The following is a 22763-nucleotide window of genomic DNA, read 5'->3' as shown; positions in this document are numbered from 1 at the left end:
AAGCATACTGTGAACCCTAAAGCAGTATGACTATTAAATATGTACACACATAAATACTTTTCTATCAAAACTATGTTCGAAGGCGAAAGTACAGACACTATAAAAATAGTGAAACAATCCTTTCATTTGAGTTGCTGTTTCTGAAGTGTCAGGCATTCAACTGGAGCCAAGATTTTCTAAGAAGCCAGTCTTTCCTAAAGATGTAAGTCACTGGGCACCAGATTGTGCCCATGAATCTCCTTCTCACATTTGCACAGGCAGATTATCCCACAAAAGCCTTAGCAAGTTAAGAGCAACAAAACAAGGAGTAAACACCCAAGGACAAATCCCTGAGAAAATGCAGTGTTTTGGGCATAGTGTTTGGGGACAAGCCATACCCAGGTTTGCATGGTAAAGATACAGAGAAAAGGAATGGGACAGGTTCTTTCCACACACAGCAGCCACTGCCACCCTGGCTTCTACAAAGCTAGTGGTTTAGGTGACTCTGATCAACACAGCAGGCTCAGGATCCCATTGTACATTCGACTTGGCTCGGGATCACCCAACTGAATTTGCTAACACAGTGACTCCAGAAGAATCACCCATTAAAAACAATCCAAATACAGACTCTAAATGTGCAGAAAGCCTTTTGTGATCTCCGCTGGAGCTTAGAGTATCTAACAGCTGCAACTGTGACTGTTCTAGCTAATTGCTCTCAGCAACAAAAATAAACAATCACTCCAGGAAGAAGACTGTAACCCGCCAAATATTAATGAATTTTTTAACAGTCAAAAATCTCAAATCTTGGTTTAAAGGCCTTGCTACCGGTAAAAATAAAATGTCTCGAAGAACAAACACAGGGTTGAGGAGGCCCAGAAAGAAAAGTCCTTATTTTGTATTTAATCCTCCCCTGTCCCCTTCCTCCCCACCCAAAAAAGAAAAAAAGGAAAGTGCCTTGTGTCTGGAAGAATTTAAGCAATCTGAGTTAAAATTTATTTTAACTCATAACTTTTTAACATATGGGGGAAAAGAGTCGCACTGATTGGAGCTATTTTTAAAGTGCAGCTCTACTGTAAAAATAGACATTTACTCATAAGGATGCTTGAATAGAGAACAAGCCCAATCTACGTCTCATTGTTAAGAAAGGGGTGAAAAAAGACTGTCGTATTTTCTGGAGAGCCGTTTATGGTCCGCCTGTGATGTCACAGCAGCATCCAGGTGCACTCTAACGAGCGTCTTTCAGTCTCCTCCATCCTTTTACAAGTGCTCTCCTACCATCAGCTTTTTCTCCCAGAACATGCAATAAGGAGCCAGTATTTACGCAGACCCTCGCTGGAAAGAAGATCACGGCAATCAGAGACCCATGGAAAGAGGAAAATTTACTCACCCACACTTGGGTTCATCGTCCTCCTCTCCTCAGAGCCCCTATTCAGGAAGGGAGCATTTCCTTTTTCTAAGGAAAGAAAGGATAGAAGCAGTTGACTCATCAGTATGGTAGGGTATCTGCGTGTCCCCTGTCCAGACGGAGAAGAAGTAGCTTCACACTTCTCCCTTCCCATTCAGGCCCCTGATGCTTAGCTGAAGTCTGCAACCAAACTGCCCACCTTAGACAGTGGCAAATAGGCATTTAGGCACATCCCCACACTGAGACTTGGAGATATTGCCGCAGTTTCTATACTTCAATTGGTCTTCAGTCTTTATTAAAACCTGGAGGAATGGAGTTGTAATGGGAAACCATGCAGAATTCCTGATTTCTATACCTCCCTGACATGTGAGCAGCAATCAATACAAACAAAACTAGATAACAGCTTTCATGTGCCTTATCTTAAACCAAAATCAAAACGCATTATTTTACGTCTGTTAAAAAATTTCTCCATACACTCATGAACAAAATCAAAAGGAAGGAAAACAGCTTTATCAAGAAAAAAACAAATTTGAATGTTTAAAATCTTTATGAAGAAGGTGAGATATATAATCACAGCTTCAAGCAAAAAAGTGTCAGAGGGGGCTTCCCTGGTGGCGCAGTGGTTGAGAGTCTGCCTGCCGATGCAGGGGACACGGGTTCGTGCCCCAGTCTGGGATGATCCCACATGCCGCGGAGCGGCTGGGCCCGTGAGCCATGGCCACTGAGCCTGCGCGTCCAGAGCCTGTGCTCCGCAATGGGAGAGGCCACAGCAGTGAGAGGCCCGCGTACCGGGAAAAAAAAAAAAAAAAGTGTCAGAGGAAAAAAGGTATCTTTTTCAGGAAAGGATTGAGTAATTTTTGACTTGTTACTTTTTGTACTGTATAAATTTCCTACAGTGACCATATTTTTACTGCTTAAACTTATCCACAAGGATGTAAATTATACTGAGTGTACCACAATAAAATACTACATGCACTTACCTATATTCAATTTCTAGATACCCTACATATCCTGCAGGAATCAAGAAATCTCATCCCACAAAAGGACACAGTTTATGAAAGTTAATTCAGTGTGTGTTCTGGTACTTGAATGATAGCAAAGGGCAGAGTTCCAAGAGTTAGGAGAACTGGGTTCAAGTGCCAGGTCTCGTGTTAGCAAAAGAACCTTGGAGAACCTTAACTTCTCTGGGCCTGACTCAAATCTGAAGAATTAAGGTGCTAAAAGATGCCTGAGGTGTCTTCCAGCTCAAAACCAGAGCGAAAATAGACACAAATTAAATCTTCAGCCCCGAAACAGCAAAGCAACTGGTATAGAGTAGATGCTTAATATACATTTAATGAAAGAGTTAACAGAAGGGAAGTTTTTAAAAAATAATGTATTCAAAAGAGAGCTTCCCAACCTGTGTGCCATGGCATGCTGCCTTATCACAGAAGGATTATGGGTGTGTAGAGATATTGATCTCCTCAGGACTGGAGCCAAGAACATGAAGAAGTTTGAGAAGCACAACTTAATACTACCATCACACCAAAATACAAATCATCTGTATTAGGATAAGTTTCAGATAAACTTCTAAGAAGTTCTCACCACCCTTCACTTAGGAAACACAGAATGTCTGCCTTATCATTTGGTACTCAGGCCATTTAATCCTAAGACAGAAAACATGAGGAGCAATTTACTTGAAGAAGCAAAGAGGCTTTCCTTACGTGATGTACGGGTGCAAAGCAGGTACTTCTTAAAGAGTAATTCCTGAAAAGCAGAATCCTCTCAATATATACTTGAGTTCAAATGGAGAACACACAGCAGCAACCATTCTCAAGAGATGAAATTCTGCTAAACATTTAAGTAATACGGTAACAACTGCAATTTCTGCTTCCACATATACAGCAATAGCTACTTATCCTCTTGGATAAGTATTCAGGGATTTTTTGGTGTGAGAATCTGCATTATTTCTTGTAATTATTACTACTTGCAACTTCACAAAAGCTACGTTTTGATAAAGGAAAAGACCTAGAACATGCCTGTAAACATATAAGGGTTTACTTTCAACACGGTGCTCAACATGGTACTTCCGGGTCTGAGAACTAAAAGCTGTGCATCTTCTGGATGTCTGACCACCTGCATTTGTGCATTGTAGCCTCCCTCCCCCCATCCTCACCGCAGCTGCCACACCTTTGTCACAATCCAGCCCAATCCAGAGAACAAAGCTACCTCGACAGCTGTGCTTCATTCCACAGGGTGGGTCACCCTGAAGATGGCTGCCAGTTTCTTCACATCTGCAAGGAGGTCCACAGTAGGGTTGGCTGCTTCCAAAACTGGACAAGGAGAATTCTCGGAAGGAGTGCACAATAAAAATCAGAGTTAGAGATAGCACTGGGCTATAGACAATCTGTAGGTCAAAGGGCCCTTCAGGACAAACAAACACACGCCTTCCCCTGAAGGGCTATTTAAATGGGCTGCCTTTCTGCGGTTCTTCACTGAAATGCAAGGTATGGATATTAACTGAGCTTCCCAAACAACAACAGAAAGGTAAAAAGCTGTCAAACTAAAACCTCATCTTGGAAATATCTGAGAAATATTTCAATTTTATAATTTTCCCCTCACCTTCCATGCAGGTGTTACCTGAGTGATAGGTAAGAAAAGTATGAAATGTAAATCCAACATTTAAGAACCAGGTACCATGGCACTAGAAATAGCATAACCACTAAAGAAGGATCACTTTATCATCTTAAATTATTGAGTTTGAGAAGTATACATTGTGAGAAAGAGATTGATCCACTATTCTCTTACTAGAGAGATCTAGTTTCATTTGGTCTTTTTGCATACACTGAACAACATGCTCCAAATACCAATGACTTCTTTTAAAAGAAGTCAATGTCCTTACCAGCAAGTTCTCTGCAACTCCAAAAATCACATATAATCTATCATAGCAAGTATTTCTAGTGTTACAATAGAAATGGGCAAGGTAACAAGAACAAAATTTCAATGTTTAGATACTTTGTATTTCATTATGGACTCAATTTTCTGACTAATCTGAGATTTAACTAGTCATGAACACAAAAATGTTTAATGAGCTCAGAGGTCTGTACTGAATATGACTTAATAGCCCAGAAACTGTTACAAGTAGACAGAAGCTTCCCTACATGTCTTTGATCAGTGTTCTCTTCGTGGATTCCCTCCCCCAATCTCTTTTAAATCCCACCTACCCTTAGTGATACAGCTCAACTGCTACCACTTTTGTGTGGCTGCCCATTCCCACCCCACTAACTATCCTCAGCCGATACGCACACACACACGCAGACATGTATGAGTCACTCCCATCTTCCTTTTCTTTTTAATGTACTCTGTTCATAGCATTCTTGTCTTTCTTTGTATTGTATAGTTACTTGTGGATGCGGACAAATCTTCTGGAGAATAAGACAGGCTATGTTAAGGACAGAGAGGCATATGACTTCCAAACGGGTTCATGCTTGACTGCTCTAAGGTATTCGAAAATGTAACATCCATGAGTATTTCTGGGGGTTAGTATCTATTACATCTTAATCTACATCTTTAGTTTTTTAAGCTAAACGTAGTATTAATAATGAGTGTGAGACCCTAAGATTTTGACATGTTTTCATTCAAAGAATAAAGCTAGTCAGCATACTTTTAATATTCAGGATATTTTACCATGAGTGCTTTGCAAGTTGTCACTCTGTATATTATATGTTTAGAGAGAGCAAGACCATCCAGCCAATTCCTCCATCAACCTAACTATTCACACAGGCAATGTCTTTATTGTGTATAATAACGTTTATTTTGCTTCAGAAAGGATACGGACAACTTAATGAACAGGAGAGCATCTCAAGATTGACCAAACTAAATGATACTGATGCCGCATTGAAAATTACACAAATGAGGGACTTCCCTGGCAGTCCAGAGGTTAAGACTCCACGCTTCCACTGGAGGGGGCGCGGGTTCAATCCCTGGTCAGGGGAACTAAGATCCCACATGCCCGAGGGGCGCGGTCAGAAGAAAAAAAAAAAAAAAATTAGTAACAAATGAGCTAATAATCAATCCAAGAAAGGAAAAGCAGAATCTATAAGAAGAACAGAGCAGGTTCACGCTTATGAGTTGTAAAGGGGTTTGTAACAACTACAGCAAGTTAGCTGGACACCTGCTTCCAGGTGGCATGGCAGGGTGGCTTGTCTGTTCTCACTTCTAAGTAACAGTTTCCAAGAAGGTAAGAGCCACATCTTGCTCATTTTTACAGACCCAGGACACAGCATAGATAACCAATAAACCTGTGCTGAATAACCAAAAAATACTTCTGTTTATTTCTATGAACCAGAACACTGGAAAGGTTCATTTCAGTAACCCCATGTCAACAGGCTACCTGTATTAATGTGTAGATGTTTTAGTCCTTCCAACCTGAAGGGAATTGAGCCCACTCTTGAAAATTTTCAGAGAAAGAAGACAAACAACAGTAGAGAAAAAAATGAACCACTTGCTGAAATAACTGAGGCTATAAATGCTCTTCAAATAATAATCAATTCTGTTATAATTCTAGCAATACTTTTGTTCTCTTCCACTGTTTGAGGATCCAATATGGTAGTACAGGCATAAAGGATCAAAACCACTGCCTTTTTTTTTTTTTTTGTATTTTCTACCAACAAGGTATACACATACTGTTCTAGAAGTATATTAAAATGTCAACATACTTCTTACTAAAGTATATGCATTTTCTTATTTCTAGGTACCCCTTTGAGTGGGAAATTACAAGTTTCCACTACATTTTTTTGATCATCACATAAAATAAGGCTAGGACACTTGCAATCTGTTTATTTTTAAAAAAACATTAAGGTTAAATTGCTAACACCTTTCCTCACATCAGATTATAATAATGTAAAATGATGTTAAGATTCAAAATTTATACTGGCTAATCTAACACTGAATTGTGATAACCTGGATGATTTGCAAGCATAAGGTGAGAAGGAATTCTGAGGAAAAAAACTTTTTTCCTCAAGCACACCAACAGTGTCACAAACCTTTACTGAGAATTTTCCCCTTATCTGCTCAAATATAAAAGAACTGCTGACATGCAAACCAGTCAAAATACTGATAAGCATACAAGAGGAGAGAGGTGAGGGGAGGATGTTCCAAAATCACAAAATTAGAGTATTGAATTCCTGTAATAAAAAAGGGAGCATGGAGATTTGAGATTAATTGCATGTTGGAAGAAAAAAAATTGTCTTGTCACTCAGCTGAGCTCTTGACTACTAAACTGTGAATTCAGGACAATTACTTTTAGAATGGCTTTTTACCAAAAAAGCTGACAGACACAATCAAATTAAAAGAAGCCATTTAGTATACTTTGTTTAAAAAGAAAAAAGAAAAAAAGCACTTCATTATCGTATCAAGTTTTCTTAAGTTCTACAGAAGTAGAACCTTTGTATAAAAGATGAGCAAGAAATATTTTCCTATCTCCACAGATCTGCTAAGGATGCTTACCAGGGCGGAATATATATGTGAAACACAGCGTTGGCAGAGTTCATGATTTGTACACGTGTTACTACATACATCAACCCTAACCTAATAGAAACTGAGTTTCTGATTTTAGAGGAGTCTCTTGATAATCTGGCATTGGCAACAAAAGTTACACTCAACAACAGTTGATTCTATGGGTGAATTAAATCTTGCCAGTGGCAGCAGAGTAAGTTACCTTCCTTCTATTTGGTTTTCCTTTAGCTCAAGTAAATGTGTGAGGACAATTTCCATTTGTTTAAAAAAAAAAAAAGTTAATGGTTATTCAATCAGAGGTATAGAATGATGTCATCATCCAATTACCCAAACTGTACAACTAGCCAATGAAAGCACGTATCCCTATAAAAATTACCCATCAAGTTAATGTTTGAAAGCCAACTTATCAGAAAGTGTCATTCAAAAAAATTTTTTTGCACATTCTACTTCAATTAACATGCCTTTTGGAATACTTTACGTAACACTGCTTTCAACTAAAGCTCTGAGGGAACCTCTTAACTCAAAAGAGCAAGTTTATTAGACTGAGCACAGGAGCCCCAAAAAATGTATAAAGACCTACTCACCACACTGTTCTTTCCCTTCAACTTTGTTTATTGATGTACTGAACATGAAAAAGTACAAAGAATCCAAACACAAAAGAAAACATGTACAGCCTCTTAAATACTCAACAGAATATATTTTCTATTCCAACAGATGTGAATTAAGTCATACTGTACAACTTCAAATAAATACCAGCCTTACATTTTATTAAGTGCTCTGATAAACACTGTAAAGTGAAGCACAATTTGCATGCCCTCTCATCAATGCCTTGGTTTGCTACAGTAGTATAGGAAAGAAGCATGTAGCTGCTGTTTTCCCGTGAGGGAAACCTTATTTTTTTTAAGTATATACATGTATTTTGTTTTTTAGTTTTTTTGTTTTTTTTTAAATGCAGGTTAACTCTGACAATCTAAATGCACCTAAGGATATGAGAAAGTGCTAAGCCAATTGATTTCTGAATAGCATTGAGTGGGTCAGCATGAAAACTCGCTTATTCACTTTAGCACGCGCCTCACAGTATATGTACTGTACTATACTGAAAATTTTTATAACTACAATTTTAAATAATAAAAATAAAACTCAACGCAACTGCAAAGATAATGTACAACTATGTTATGCATAGCACATTGCCTGTTCTAAGGGGAAGCATGTGAGCATCTCAGTTTATACAAAAAGCAGGACGTAACTATATAGTTCTCAGTGCATCCTGATGAAGGCATTTTTGCCTTCAGCTTTTTTGAAAATTTATTATAAGCTAGATGCTAATCAGAAAATATTTTGTATTTTTTAAAATTTCTTTCATACATGGTAAAGACTTATTTTATTATTTCCCCAAATAGTGGTTTAAGCATCATACAAAGTTAAATTTCAATAGCATACAGATATTTATGACTTTTGTATGAAAAATGTAAGGAAATTTGTTCAAAACCTATGGTTATACTCATTTTTTTTTACCACAAACATATTTATAAACGAAAATGTAGCATCACCATAAACAGCTGAAGCTAGACTATCTACAGACAAAATTAGCAACAAATCTGATGCACTGTAAATTCAAGTCCTCAGGACAACAAAAGTGATTAAGCAAGACCTCAAGTAACAATGTTAATGCCATTTACAAAGGAAAAAACTGATACAAAAACATTCAAAACCTGAACATCACTTGGCATGTAAGAAAAAAAAAAATCAAATTAGCTGAAAGGTTCATAACACAAGGTCTTATTTACATTACACAAAGCTCAGGTGTTAGCCTTGAACATAACTTTCAAAATACCTTCAAATATATCCAACTCAGATCACTTTTGCCGATCTGCTGCAGTACAAATCATGTGCAACATCTTTTTTCCTTAAGACAAAACAATTCTTCAAACAATACTGCAAGTACATCACTAAACACCATGAGCTCTATCTGAAGGGATTTCTTTAGGAAGAACAGATTTTTTTTTCCCCCATCTCGTGGTAATTTAAACTTCTTGCCTGCTCTTATATATTCTTTTGTAAATTTTTTTTGTTTCAAAATCACAAATCAATGTGAGCCACCTATCACATAATAACCAGGATGATCAGACGCTCCACTGGTGATTACAAAAACGAAACCAGCAGTGTTTCCCCCATTGATTCTATTCCTTTCATACAAAGATCTCAAAAGTATTTTCTACATCATAAATCTTTCTAAATTTTCCAACCACTGCAAATTTCCTGGTAAATTTTAAAAGCTCACTAGGTGTCATATGAAGAGATTTCTCAAAGTATTCAAGTCAAAATATTTGTTCCAGGACCAGTAAAAAGTTTCTCCAAATTTTCTTTTTTATAAAAATAGATGCTTTTTTTAAACCCACATCAAAGAGGCTCTTATCTCTTTGGCAAGGTACTGCTTTACGAAAAGTTCTCCAGTATTCTTACAATAAGCGTTTATAATGTAGCCCCCCTTCCCCAACCCAAATCATAATTACAAAATAAATACTGTTTTTAACTTCATAAATAAAAATGTAAACTTCAAAATACTTTTCTCAGACATAACAGCAATGCTTTAAATGTAAACCAAACACAAAGCTAATCAGAAAAAGAAAAAAAAGGGGGGGGGGGAAAGACACAACCAACTAAAGAATTACAACACAAAGCCTCAATATTTACTCACAGGTTCAAGGCAGTTATGTAAAAAGAAAAGAAATGTCTTCCCTTAGCTGAAACACTTTAAAAGGTCCACCTTCTTCAAAGAAGGCAATAGAATGCAATGTGACAGGTAAAAACCCTGTACCTCTTGTCCATATTCAAACATAAAAGATATTTAAGAAGTTTTAATTCAAATACTAGCAATAAAAAATCTCACATATTTCTTAGGATGCTAAGTAGTCGTTTTATCCCATCTCAACACTGACTTACAAAGACATTTACTAATGTATAAAGTTTCTCTTAACTTGCCTTTGTTGTATAGTTTTCATATATAAATGGACTGAGGACAAGAGCTCATTAGGCTTTGTGCGTTTTGTTTGTCTTAAAGGAGACCTGCAGTACTCTGTCTCCCAGACGGTATCCATTGAGGCTAGCTATCGCCATGGCAGCCTCATCATAGTTTGTCATAGTCACAAATCCAAAACCTTTGCATTTATTGGTGTTAAAGTCACGGATGACCTTCACGTTGGTGACAGCTCCAAAAGGCCCAAACATTTGCCACAGGATACTCTCATCTGCGTCAGGAGCCAGGTTGTACACAAAAATACACCACCCTGTTCCTGGGTGCCCAGGGATATTAATTCCAGCCAAACTGGTCATTCCATCAATGGTCATTGGAGAAAACCTACTAAACAAAATAGGAGAAACACACACACACATGCACACACACACACACACACGCACACGCACACACACGCACAAATAGAAACAGAGGTTGGTTACAGCAATGGACTTAATTCTTTCCCCTTTCCCATCCCAAGAGTTTCGGTAACTCCCCTCCCCACAACAGATACATACAACTATTTGAGGTTTCAACCAAAGTCGGTGTGTGGCTTGCAGTGGCATGCTATAATATCATGGTATTAATAAGTTATGAAATGGCCACATATGCTGTATTGAAAAATATTACTCACAATAGCAAAGAAATAAATTTGGAACTGGCTTCATGAACTTAAGCAGGACTGGGGGCAAGAAGGACCAACACAGACAGAAACATGCTATAACGTCGCAATGCAAGAGAAAACAAATAATGGGGCTTTTAAAGGCCAGGTGGCATCCAGTGGTATAATAATATTCCTTGAGTCAACCGTGCTTCAAAAACAGCTTTTCATTAGGCTGTACATGCAAAAGAAAACCCAACACAAACTTATGAAGGGTGTCACTCCCCAAATCAAAGAAACTAGTCAATTATGGGAAGGGATTATGATTATCATGAACCTCTATCATTACCTCTTTACTCCATAAGCCATATTGAGCAGATTGTCCAACCTGCAAAACACACATTTAGCAAACTTCAGTTTTTAATTTTTCCCCTTGATGTCCAAGAAAGCTGGGCTCGTTACTGCCATCTTCCAAGGGGATTTTTATATATTAATTGTATGTGAAGTCTCAAAACAGTGGGTCTTCTTACATTTCTGAGAGGATGGTACCCACTGCCATAAAACAGTAGCTCTTCCAATGGATATAGTTTATCTCTACAAGGGTCAGGGAAATCACTGGTGGTCATCTGAGGAAACCCTTTCAAGAGGAAATGTGGAGGCTCTGGAATACTTAACATTTGGGTTCTCACCTTTTGCAGGCAAGTTCTAAGCACTCCACATGCACCTACATGTCCTTATATTATTTTTAGTTTTCAGAGCTATTAGTTCCTGAGTATCATAAGGCACTCAGATTAAGGGACTTGCTCAAGGCCAAAGAGTTAGGAAATGGTGGCATCAATATTCAAATTCTGCAGTTTACACAGAATTCCATAAATTTCCCTTCAACCCCCCAAATACAAAGGACTTTCATTTCTTAAAATCAAAGTGGTGTTATTATAGGTAAAAAGAACCTTATAGACAACCTCAGCCAAACCTCCCATTGCTCAATGTATTCAGCTGAGGTCCACAGAACCTAAGACGACAGACTCACTGAGCAACAAAGCAAGGACTTCAGACCCCAGTCTGACGCTTATTTTGATTGTCCTACAAGGAGTATAGTCCCACTACTCAGGGTGTAAGAAGCAGGTAGATAGAAACAAACTTAAGTAAGCTTCTCTTAACAATTTTTTTTTTTTACGAAGTAGATGGCGGTGGGTGGGTACTCTTTAAAACTCTCTACCCTTTTCCTGTTTCAAAAATTAAATTGATGTTTTTAAGCACTTGATTCTTCTTGCTTTATCAGTTTCAAAGAGACCATTCCGATGTTCCACATTTGTGCAATGAGTACCAATCAATGACGTGTGTTTAGAGGAGGTAGGCATAACTGAATACCTCAACTGCCACAATGTTCAACACTCTCCAAGTAAGACCCTGGGTCAGGAGAACATTTTTTTCTTTAACAGCCATGAACAGTTAAGTTTGAAAAATGTTTCAACCTTATTGTCTAACCTGTGGCCTCAAGTGAGGCTAGAGCACACATGAGAAAGCAACTCCTCCTAGTTTCATAAAAGCCTCAAGACGCCTCCTTCTGGTCTTTCAGAACTGGACAAAGAATCTTCACAGGTTCCTATTCCCAATTACCTCTGCACATTTGTGTGTTTCGTAAAATTAAAAAGAAAGAACCGAGCTGACTGTAATGCAAAGTACTATTAAAAAAAAAAAAAGGAACAAATCACAGTGACAAAGGAGCCTCATCTGTGTGTGGTGTGTGCCTTGTCCCTCTACCCTCTCAGGAGCAGGGACAAGTTCATTACTCATCGTACCACTAATCATGGAGCACAGACAGATTGGGTCACTACAGGTTTACAATTAGTATCTGTTGACTGAATCAAAGCATTGAGGTTACTAACATTACCCTTAACTACTTAATCCAGAGTAAGAACTATCAGGAGGGCAGGCTGGGGAGCCTGTTTGCACATGCAAGGGAGAGAGCACATGTATGGAAAAAGTGCACAGGTGGGAGGGGGATTTTGTTTTGTGCAGAGGTAATGAGTATAGTCAAAGATGCCATACCCTTATACTCCAAAGTAGAGGCCACAAATACCAGAAATAAGGATGCAAACAAATTAGTATCATCAACAATAAAGTAATCTGATATAGATAATTTCATAGAATTGCTGAATGATCAATACAGAATGCATTTGGCATATGACACCAGTAGAACAGAGTAGCATATTGAGGTCTGCTTCCAAAGTACTCAAAGGCTCAGATGCAGAGACACCAAAACAGAGTCACATCATCTCTGCCCATTGATTGTGCAGACTCTATCACCACCAGCTTAGGACACTAACCAAAAGTCCAGAGACAGAATCTCCTAAGCAAGTTTTCAGTATTTTCTAAGTAGGGTAGAAACCAAAACTGCCCCAGAAGTGGATTACATGTGTTAAAAGGAGAGATATCTCATTTCTCACTCTCCACCCCAGGATTCTCCAGGCAGGAGGCCTAGGACTTTTATACTAGGATCTCTGAGGACCCTCTCAATGAGCCTCATATTTGCCCTACCTGTGAAATCCTGTGTGATACCACAATCCTGCCCACTGATATCTTCACTCAATATTCACTTTAGAAAAAATTCAAGCCAAGTTATCTGCCTCTCCCTCTCTCTCTTTGCTCTCCTTGCCCCTCTCTCCTCTCCCATCAACAAGGAGGAACATGGCACCTAAGAAACAGGACCTAGGCAACACTGAAAACCCCCGCCTGCCCATAGTTGGACCTAGTAGTTTACCCTGCTCTCAGTGCCACACACCCACAGGAGCTGGGAGAAGGCAGTGTGTGCTCCACTAGGGCACCATGTACCCCAAGCCTTGTAGAAGTTGGAAAACTGTCAATTAGGCAGTTAGCTCAGACACAAGGACCACTATTACTCTCCAGAATTATACATTTTTTCTGGGTCTGTCCAGAGTTCAGGGACAGCCATCTTTTGCATGTGATCATTTAATGACAGAAGCCAATTTTTAGTGGAGACCAAGTTAATAGCCTCCAGAATGACCTAGGAGGGGTGTGTGTGATGATATACAGCTGTATGGCAAACAAATATTAAAGTGTCCAATACAAATTTTTTCTAATTTAAAAATAAAGTATTCTTTACTCATATTGAATAAATGTACTGCATCCAAAGCCCTCACTCAGTCCCCATGCATCACATACTCTCCTGAGGGAAGACTGAGCAGTCCTCAAAGGGAAAGTGACATAGTCACCTGTTCTTTAGCATGGGCATAATCCACTTTACAAATAACATGTTAAGTGGATTTGAAGGATTAGATTTAATTAAAACAACCCTCAAAGAAGAGGTAGTTTTAAAAAGATTCCTACAAACAACAAATCATCATCACCATCATCACCATCATCAGAGGGAGGATGACACCAGTAAGGAAAGCCCAAGTAAATAAGAAAAGAGAGAGTTGATTCTCTCCTACTCCTAGTACAAGCTACACTATGCGGTTAGACAAAATAATCTAACATGTCTCACATGAAGTCAGACAAGAAATTCCAAATTATCAAGATCATAATTTTATGACTCTTGCTTTAAAGGTATACTATTTACTAAGATATTATGTAAGTGAAAAATGAGCCAGTTAGCATGATTAGCAAAACATTGATATGTTTATTTCATCCTTATTTTTATTTTCTGTTTATAATTAGGGTTTATGAATTAATGAATATAATAGCACAAGCCCCCACATGCATATAGTTTATGACTACATGCCTAGTTTCTGATTATAAGTGGGCAATATTTTGAATAGAATATTCCCATTTCAAAGCTAGATGTTTATAAGTAGAGAGTGAAAAGAAGGTACCTTCCCAGTTTCCAAGAAATTTAGCTGACAGACTATGGGAGGGCCTACACGCAGGTAGAAGGGGAAATGTCAGTCAAAGTGAGAAATAAAAATATACAGAGAAATTACTAATGGGTAAGAAAATAAAACTCTGAACTCTACAAATAATGGTTCTCAAAACCTCACTAAAGATCACTGACCAAGATCTGCTTTGAATTTAACCCACAACAAGATCATCAACTCATCTCCTTATCTAATTCCTGTAAACAGAGGAAAAAAATTATTCGGGACGATTGATACCAGTTTCTTCCCAAAGTAAATTGTGATAGTGCAACCAGCACATGCCTTAAATGAAACTCAAGTGCTGATTTAAAAGGCTCCTTTAAAAATGCATAAAGGCTTATTATAGAAGCAGGCACACAAGCCATTAGACTAGACCACATTTAATAAAATTAAGGCTGCTCCACAAGAAGAGAGATGAAAAAAATTTGGCTGAAAGTTTAATTCAGATGCCATGTCCCAAGAACATACTTAAGGGGCTTGAATTACACTATCCATCCAAATAAACAAGGCTGGTCTTATTTTGAAAACTGTAGTCAATTAAATAAGCATATTAGATTAGCAGTGCTCATGTTAAAATAATTCTCTTTCTAATTATTCATATGGGTTGACTGAGCCATAAACCTCCCAAGCCCACTTTTAAACTTAACTCTTATTACATGGATTTTAATTTTTTTTAACCTTAAAAGATAAGGTACATTTCATAAATATTAAAAACATCCTTGGCTATTAATATTTATAACTTGTATTCACTAATGTCTCTCAACTCCCGAGGCACTATGACAACATAAAAACACACAGTGCAAAATTTTCTGAGTGTTCGCAGGAAGGTGACAAACTCAAGGCTGAGAGCATGAGAACACAGATACTAGAGACAAAAGATCTAGGTAATGACCTAGGCCTGAACTACAGAAGAGCAAAATACCAACAAAGCAAGCCAGTCCTTCTGAGATGACAGAAGATTCAACCTTAATTCAATAGAATAAGGGAAAAAAAATCAAGGTAATGACAGACCAGGTTCAAAGATATTAAAGAAAAGCAACCAAATACACAACAGGGTAAACTTAAAATCTAGGAATAAAGGCTCTCAATTTCTTATAACACTGAATCTAAACCAAACACCTTCACTGAGCTCAAAGACTAGTTCATAATTTATTATCTGAAGATGGATTATGAGAAATGGGGTGACGGAGACAAGAGTTAAGAATCTGAAAGTACAATAAACTTCTTCCCGATTTTCTGAAACCCAGTTTCCCTTAAAACAGACAACTCTTATTCCCTTTTTCCAAAACTTCTTTTTATAGGAGATAAGGAAAGTAAGAATCTCTAAGTTAATTACATACGGAACTAAAAGATAAAAGCACAGAATAGGCAGAAGATAATTTTTAAAATATTAAATCTGATCATCAGAACATTCTGTAAAGCTTTACCGAATTAAAAAAAAAAAAAAGCATGCAGGGAGGGGGCTAGATGATGTTGAGAGCAGATGAAATAGCTATCAACAACCTAATATTTGAGTCACCTACATGCCTTGCCATTTCAATAATCAGGCATTCTCCTGGAGATCCTATCATTTCAGTCCTCTTGCTCAATCTTTCTCAGAATTCAATCTTGATTTTAAGAGCACAGTTTTACTCAGTAACTACCATAAAACAAAAACCAGAGGTTAAATTGGGAAACACCAAAAATAACAATTTAAACTAATACAGCTTTCTACTAACATCAAACATCTTGTATTTTCACAGTATTAAAATCAACCAGTAAGTTTCAAACAACTTTCCTCTACCTAATAAGCTCAAAATTCTTTTCTAGGCCCCAAAGAGTTCTGAAGTTAACTGGACAGGCTGCCTAGGAAACACCTCTAAAATTCCTTCATGCATGTCTGTGCTAAATTTGCAAAAAAATATTACTCACTTAAGATGCCACACAGGAAACCTACAGGCAGAATTAAGAAATGGCTTTGTGAAATTTCTTTCTCCGCAAGGGCAAGCAGCAAACAGCCCCATGCATGTCCTCCTCCAGCCCAATCACCAACCACCACAGTCAAAAGTGGCAGTGTTTCCTTTCTACCAATGCTTTTTTTAAACCTTACAAAGTTAAAGCAGAGAGCGAAGTGAACACAAGGCTTAGTCAACTGGGTACCAAGTCATACAGTTCCAAATGGAGCCTCTGACAGTAAACCCTCTTCTCCCAAGGCAAAAGCCACCCTAAGTAGGAAATGAACATGGTGTTTATGGAAAATTTCTTTCTCATACCTCAGGTGACATAATTTTTTTTTAAAGGAGATATTTTACTAATTTTTATCTTTACTCTCTTCAGCACTCTAAAACACCTGAATGAAAAAATGCATGTGATTTAAGCTAGAAAACATATAACTCTTTATTAAGCTAAATTTGTGATTATATTTTTGGTAATTAACTATTCTGCTCCAGCAAGGAAACAAAATTGATATTCACTGGTGATAAAAAACAAAACAAAAAAATACTAGCATGGAGGTTACATGGCATTATGGCTGCAGTATACCATATGGCCAAAAAGGATATTAAAAATGTTACGGAAAATAAAAAATGTTTATGTCTCTGTGTTCTGTTTAACATCTAAAAGTCACCATTCTTCTCACATGCAGATTAGGGATTTTTTTAAGTGACTTAATGACTTAATCTGGTTGTTGCCCCAGTATTAGAATAAAATTTGAAAAATCAGAATATTTATACCCGTCTATGAGACAGAATATCCTCTTTGGGCTAAAAATGCATGGTCATTCTATGGACTATACAGAGGTTAGAAAACTACCACCCACGGGCCAAATCCAGACTGCCATCTGTTTCTCTACAGCCCAGGAGCTAAGAATGGTTTTTACATTTTTCAAGAGTTGTTTAAAAAAAAAAAGACATGCATCAGAGACCGTGACCCACAAAGCCTGGAATATTTACTATCTGGGCCTTTAGAGGGGTTTGCCAACCTCTAAACTGCAAGGAATAAAAACTTAAAAAGGGAAGAAGGACCTAAATTATAAAAACGTAATGTCATCACATAAGTTAGGTACCCTTAGTGGTACACATATTATAAAACGAAGTAAATGAAAGAGCTTGACCTAAAAATTAAAACACAAGGGCTTCCCTGGTGGCGCAGTGGTTGAGAGTCTGCCTGCCGATGCAGGGGACACGGGTTCGTGCCCGGGTCCAGGAGGATCCCACATGCCTCGGAGCGGCTGGGCCCGTGAGCCATGGCCGCTGAGCCTGCGCATCCGGAGCCTGTGCTCCGCAACGGGAGAGGCCACAACAGTGAGAGGCCCACATACCGCAAAAAAAAAAAAAAAAAAGAAACACAAGAATAAGATCTTATCAAGAAAAAAATTAAAAAGGGGAATTTGAAAGCACTGGAAACAGTTAAGAAGACCCCAGCATTCTGTAGGTCAGGGTTTCTCAACCTCAGTACTACTGCTATTTGGGGCCAGATAATCTGTTGCTGTTGGGGGCTATAACTGTACATGCAAGGTGACTAGCAGCATCCCTGGCCTCTCCCACTAGATGCTAGTGGCACCCCCCACTCAAGCTGTGCCCACATAAACGTCTCCAGACACTGCCAATGCCCCCAGAGGGGCAAAACTACTCCTGGTTGAGAACCACTGCTGTAGGTTATTGTCCTTTTGTCCCCACCCTGGATATTTGCAACAGACACTATTCCCCAAGTAGGTTTTCTCTGTGCCCATAAGAAAAAGAAAGAAAACAACAATAATAATAGCAAACCGGAGACCCTGTCAGTAAAAGTACTGGACAATGAACCTGAGAGTTCTGAGTTGAGTAGCTGGGCATAAGAACCAGACCAGACTTACCTAAAACGCTGTGCCTGCTGAGCTAGTGGTCCTGGATACCTTCTGTTTGGAGACTGGTACAGCTGGGAAAGGATGGCCTGATTTGTTTTTTGGCTTGGATTATTAGCAAACTTTACAGTGATTGGCTCTGTGGCACCAGGAGGTTTCTGGCCATTTAGGCCTTTGATAGCTTCTTCTGCCTCAATCCGCTTGTCAAATCGAATAAACCCTACACCCCTTGATATGCCTATGGTAGATGTGGGTAAGGATTTGGGAAAGAGGGAGTGGAAGGAGACAGGAGGGAGAGAAGAAAGGATAAATTAATTTTTCCTTCTCAAGAACATGTTTTCACCCACAGATAACATCTGCCACAAAATCACATGAGAAAAGTTTTACCTTGACTTAGTAGCAATTCAGTATAGCGTTACAATTTTGTATTTTTTAAATACATGAAATGCATTAAATTAAATTAACGCATTTTAAAGTCCATTACCACATGCTACCAATAAGCCAAGAAGAAGAAGAAAGCACACAAGCATATCCATGTTTCCTTTCCCCACCTTCTTCTCTCCCTCTCATGCACTCACACTCTTTAAAAAAGTCAACAGTATGCCTGACTTGTACTTTTCAAATTATGCTACTGGACAAACAGTTCAGAAATGATGGGCACAGTAGCTCTTTTTCTTGTTACAAGGAGAACAGAAACAGACATTTGCTAAAAATGCTAAAAAGCTATGCTAAAAATATATGCACAGTGGTAGAAAAATATATTTCAGCTACATTTTTAAACAATATAATTCTACTTAATCATATTATATAGGAAACCGACCCTTTAAGAAAAATGTCTGAAGAGGCTTTTCTGGTTCCCTGAAGTTCCCCCACTGTTTTTAACTGGCTGTTCTTTATTAGAGAAATAATATTATATGGAGAAAAAGAGGTGAAAGAGGAGGTAGAGTTTAAAAATAAATAAGATAGAAGTAAAGCCTCAAAGCTCTCTTTCTTTGGCAGCATTTACTTCTGACTACGGAATGTCATTCCCTGGCTCCCGCTCTCCCCACCCTGAGAGACAAGAATGGGGGAAGGCAGAGGGATGGCCAAATACCTGTCCAGCTTTTGAGAAATGGTAGCAGGAAACCCAACTCATTCCATTTAATTAGCTTAACAGGCTATTTGGGGTGGCCATAGCTGGCCATCATGAGATTAGTAGTTGTAGGGAAAGACTTTCTTGGCAAGCAAATTGGTAGTAGCAGTACCAGCTTTGGACTAGCAGTGAGAAAAGCCTAGATGATTCAGAGTATGTCACTGAAGAAAAGAGTGAGACGTTGTTAAGAAAGATAGGCTAAGAAAATGCACTAGACCATTATGATTTATAGGAACTTTAAAAAAGAATAAAGGTCTGCTTGCTTTACAATTAATACTGTGTAAGTTGAATGGCTTAGAATTTTACTCTAAGGTAGATGAGGCATTTTTTCCATATACACTTACCTCAGACAGCCCCTATCACTTCACCCTTCCTATTTAAGCTATACCTGCTGCACATTATTACCACCTGATGGCTGAATAACAAAATTGCAGGATTTTTCACTTTAGGTAAAGTGGATAATTTCACTCTGTAAGTCTTAAGTATAAAGATGAAATGGTGAAATGACAGCAAATCTATCCTTTCAGTTATCTATTAAGAATGAATAACCCCTAGGACTTGACTATTCCATAAGGAAAGCATTAGATAAGCAACGAAATGGCCTCTATATAGGATGAGTCATCTAAACCTATGGTCCTCAAACCTGAGCATGCATCAGTATAACCCAAAGGGCTTGGTAAAATGCCCACTCTGAGAGTTTTAATCATTAGGTTTTGGGTGGAGCCCAAGACTGTGCATTTCTAAGGAGGTTCCAGGAAGATGCTGATGCTCTAGGTGCAGAATCACACATGAGAACCACTGACTAAACCAGGAGGTGGTGAGATAAACCCACCTGTGAGCCTATATACTCAGGATGGACTTGCAGTTAAGAGATGGGCTTTCTGTATCACAGGTGAAAGAAATCTACTTTTGATTCACAAGTCCTCACTGAGAATGAATGAATGAAAAAGCATGAATAATATGAACAAAATATCAGGCCATTTTTGTTGCTCTAAACAAATATATCTAGATTGCTAGGCCTGGATTTCTATTTGACGCCATTAGCAGTCTGTGTTGTACAATACACTGTGATAGAACGTATGATAATTACAAAATGCACCTAAGAAGAAAAGACCACATTTTTATATACCTCACTGGACTAAATTTTCTCCATACAGCAAAACCTACAGGCCATTCTCCCAAGTATGTGAATGATGGTAGATATCACTTTACTCAGAACTCAGAAGTACGGTATTCAGACTCTGTAAGAGGTTAACTAACAGCACAGAGGGGCATAACATAGGCTGCTTCTGATCAAATTCAGATCAACTAAATTGATCGTCACTTGAAGAATTAAAAACTTGGCCTAATTTTACTCTGTGGTCCGTTGTTTCTTTAAAAAGAAAAAAAATCACACATTGCAATGTACAACTATCTCCACAGGTACAATAATTATGAGAGAGAGAGAGAGATGGGAAAGGAGAGAGAAAGAGAATAGGGAGAGTGAAGGAGGGGAGAAAGAAGAAACGCACAGAAAAAAGAAAAACCTATTTTCTTAAAAAACAAAGAAACCCCGCCCCCCAAAAAAAGACTACTCACAAAATCTTAATGTGACTGCTTAAGTATATGGCATTATAGGTTATTTTCCCCCTCCTTACCATGTTTCCCTAATTTCATTATGTTTTAAAAAGAATATTGCTTTTACAATAGAAAAATATGCCGGTGCCTTATTTTTAAGATCCATAATCAAATCTATATTGCTAGTTTTTCTTTAACTCAAAGCTTTAGCAAAAGAGCTAGCTCCCTTACACACAAAATTTTTAATAAACATATTAGTCTTCTTATTTTGGTTTGGTTAAAAGTAATATAAGGGCTAAAATAAATTTTTAACATTCAAACTTTTAAACTCTTACACATGCCTATACAACACAGCATGGACCTGAAAAATAGCCTTAACAGCAATTACCAGGATAGATGTAGTGTAATCCGCTCCTGGAGAATTAGCTGCACTAAACTATGTTTTTCACAAAAATAAGATTGTTTATTAGTACTTTATAAGGAGAATGGGAGCTTTTTTCATGCAGCAGCTTGGAAATGAAGATTAATTTGTAATAATTATGTGTAATAACTTACATGTAATAATTATACTTATAAATTTATTACAAGCCACAAAACAGACTCCAAACCTGCACCTTTGCGGAGGAAATGACTCAAGCTTGCTCACTACACTCCACAATCTATTCTTATCCATGCATATCTATGAACAGTCCCAGCAGAAAACTGCATTTTCTGTCCCACATATACCTTTGATGTGTTCCACAAGTAAGACTTCTGTATGGGAAGGCAGAATATTTCACCATCTGCCAGTCAGAAAGCAGAAAAGATTGTCCAGAGCAGCTGCCTACTTACCAGTGACCTGGTCAACCAGAATACGAGAAGTAATAATGCGTCCGTATTGTGAAAAAAGTTGTTCCAACTCCTTCTGTGTCATTGTTTTCGGAAGTCCACTGACGTACAAATTTGCATCTCTGATAGAAGCTGAACTTGGGCGAGCATAGGAAACCTGGAAGAGAGCAATGAAACGTATATGCACACTCAGTGACCTCCCTTCCCAAACCCAAAAACTGCCTCAAGTTAGTTAGCAGCTTCTGCATTAGAAGTACACAACAAACACTGAAGTGCAACCAAGTCCAGAGTGAACTGTTTCATTTCTGGAGAAATTCTCGACAAATGAGAAACGCCATTCCCTTGTATGGAGAGAAGACAGTATTTACCCCTAGCTTTGTAAGTGTTCAAAACAGACCAATGGTGCACATAGCAGAGTACTACTCATGGTAATAAGTTATCCTTGAGGGGGGAAATCCCCCTAAACTAGGGATTTAGGCTCAATCAGAAGACCAAGCTTAAAGATTCTAAATTCACCTGACACATCTGTGTGAACTGTTTTTGCACTTCTCCCATCTCAGGGTTTGGGGGTGATGGTACAAAGTTTCTGAAGAATTTATTATAAGTACGTCCTTTTGATTTATTCGAAAATAGCTATCGTCCTTAAATTGCAAGAAGTTGAAGCATGAATGAACTGTACCTCCCGTTATCCTTTGCCTACTGTCTTCTTGTCCACAAATCTCTTTAATCTTGATTTTCAAAAGGTCTTAAGTCTATTGGTTTATTGACTTTACCTGCCATTTTAGGTACCCTTTCAAAAAGCTTCCCATCTTTGAGATATAGTGTCCAAACTTCTACCAGGATGGAAGACACAAGTCCATGTGTATTTATCATCAACACTCTTTACATGAACTCCAGGAGGAAAGGAGCTGTATCTGTCTCTCTTATCACTGTATCTTAGCACATCACACGTGCTAGAATATCTGCTGAGTAAAGCCAGGATAGTACCCCATTGATCCCGTAGGTCCACAACAGTTTGCAAGGCACACGGCATTCAAGGAGAGTTCATCACGTC

General features: G+C 38.2%; 1 protein-coding gene across 3 annotated transcripts in view; it reads right to left on the bottom strand.

Moving 5' to 3' along the window:
* Window positions 1–22763, bottom strand: part of ELAVL2 (ELAV like RNA binding protein 2) — a 250598-nt gene that overhangs the window by 112992 nt on the left and 114843 nt on the right. For 2 of the 3 annotated variants that reach the window (XM_022551630.2, XM_089913123.1), the window contains exons 4-7: window positions 21713–21866; window positions 18205–18430; window positions 3593–10238; window positions 1367–1432 (exon numbers count right to left, since the gene is read on the bottom strand). In XM_022551630.2, coding sequence (XP_022407338.1) covers window positions 9911–10238; window positions 18205–18430; window positions 21713–21866 — 708 coding nt within the window. In that variant the 3' untranslated portion in view covers window positions 1367–1432; window positions 3593–9910. Of the gene's footprint in view, window positions 1–1366; window positions 10239–18204; window positions 18431–21712; window positions 21867–22763 lie in introns of those variants that run through there. The other variant, XM_089913122.1, reaches the window with a different exon arrangement.

The sequence above is a fragment of the Delphinapterus leucas genome, chromosome 6 (assembly GCF_059928025.1).
Source record: "Delphinapterus leucas isolate spDelLeu-1000000601 "Yukka" chromosome 6, BTC_Dleu_Yukka2, whole genome shotgun sequence".
Classification (NCBI taxonomy): Eukaryota; Metazoa; Chordata; class Mammalia; order Artiodactyla; family Monodontidae; genus Delphinapterus; species Delphinapterus leucas.
The sequence above is the reverse complement of the archived record's forward strand: the minus strand, read 5'-3'. Positions and strand labels throughout refer to the sequence as shown.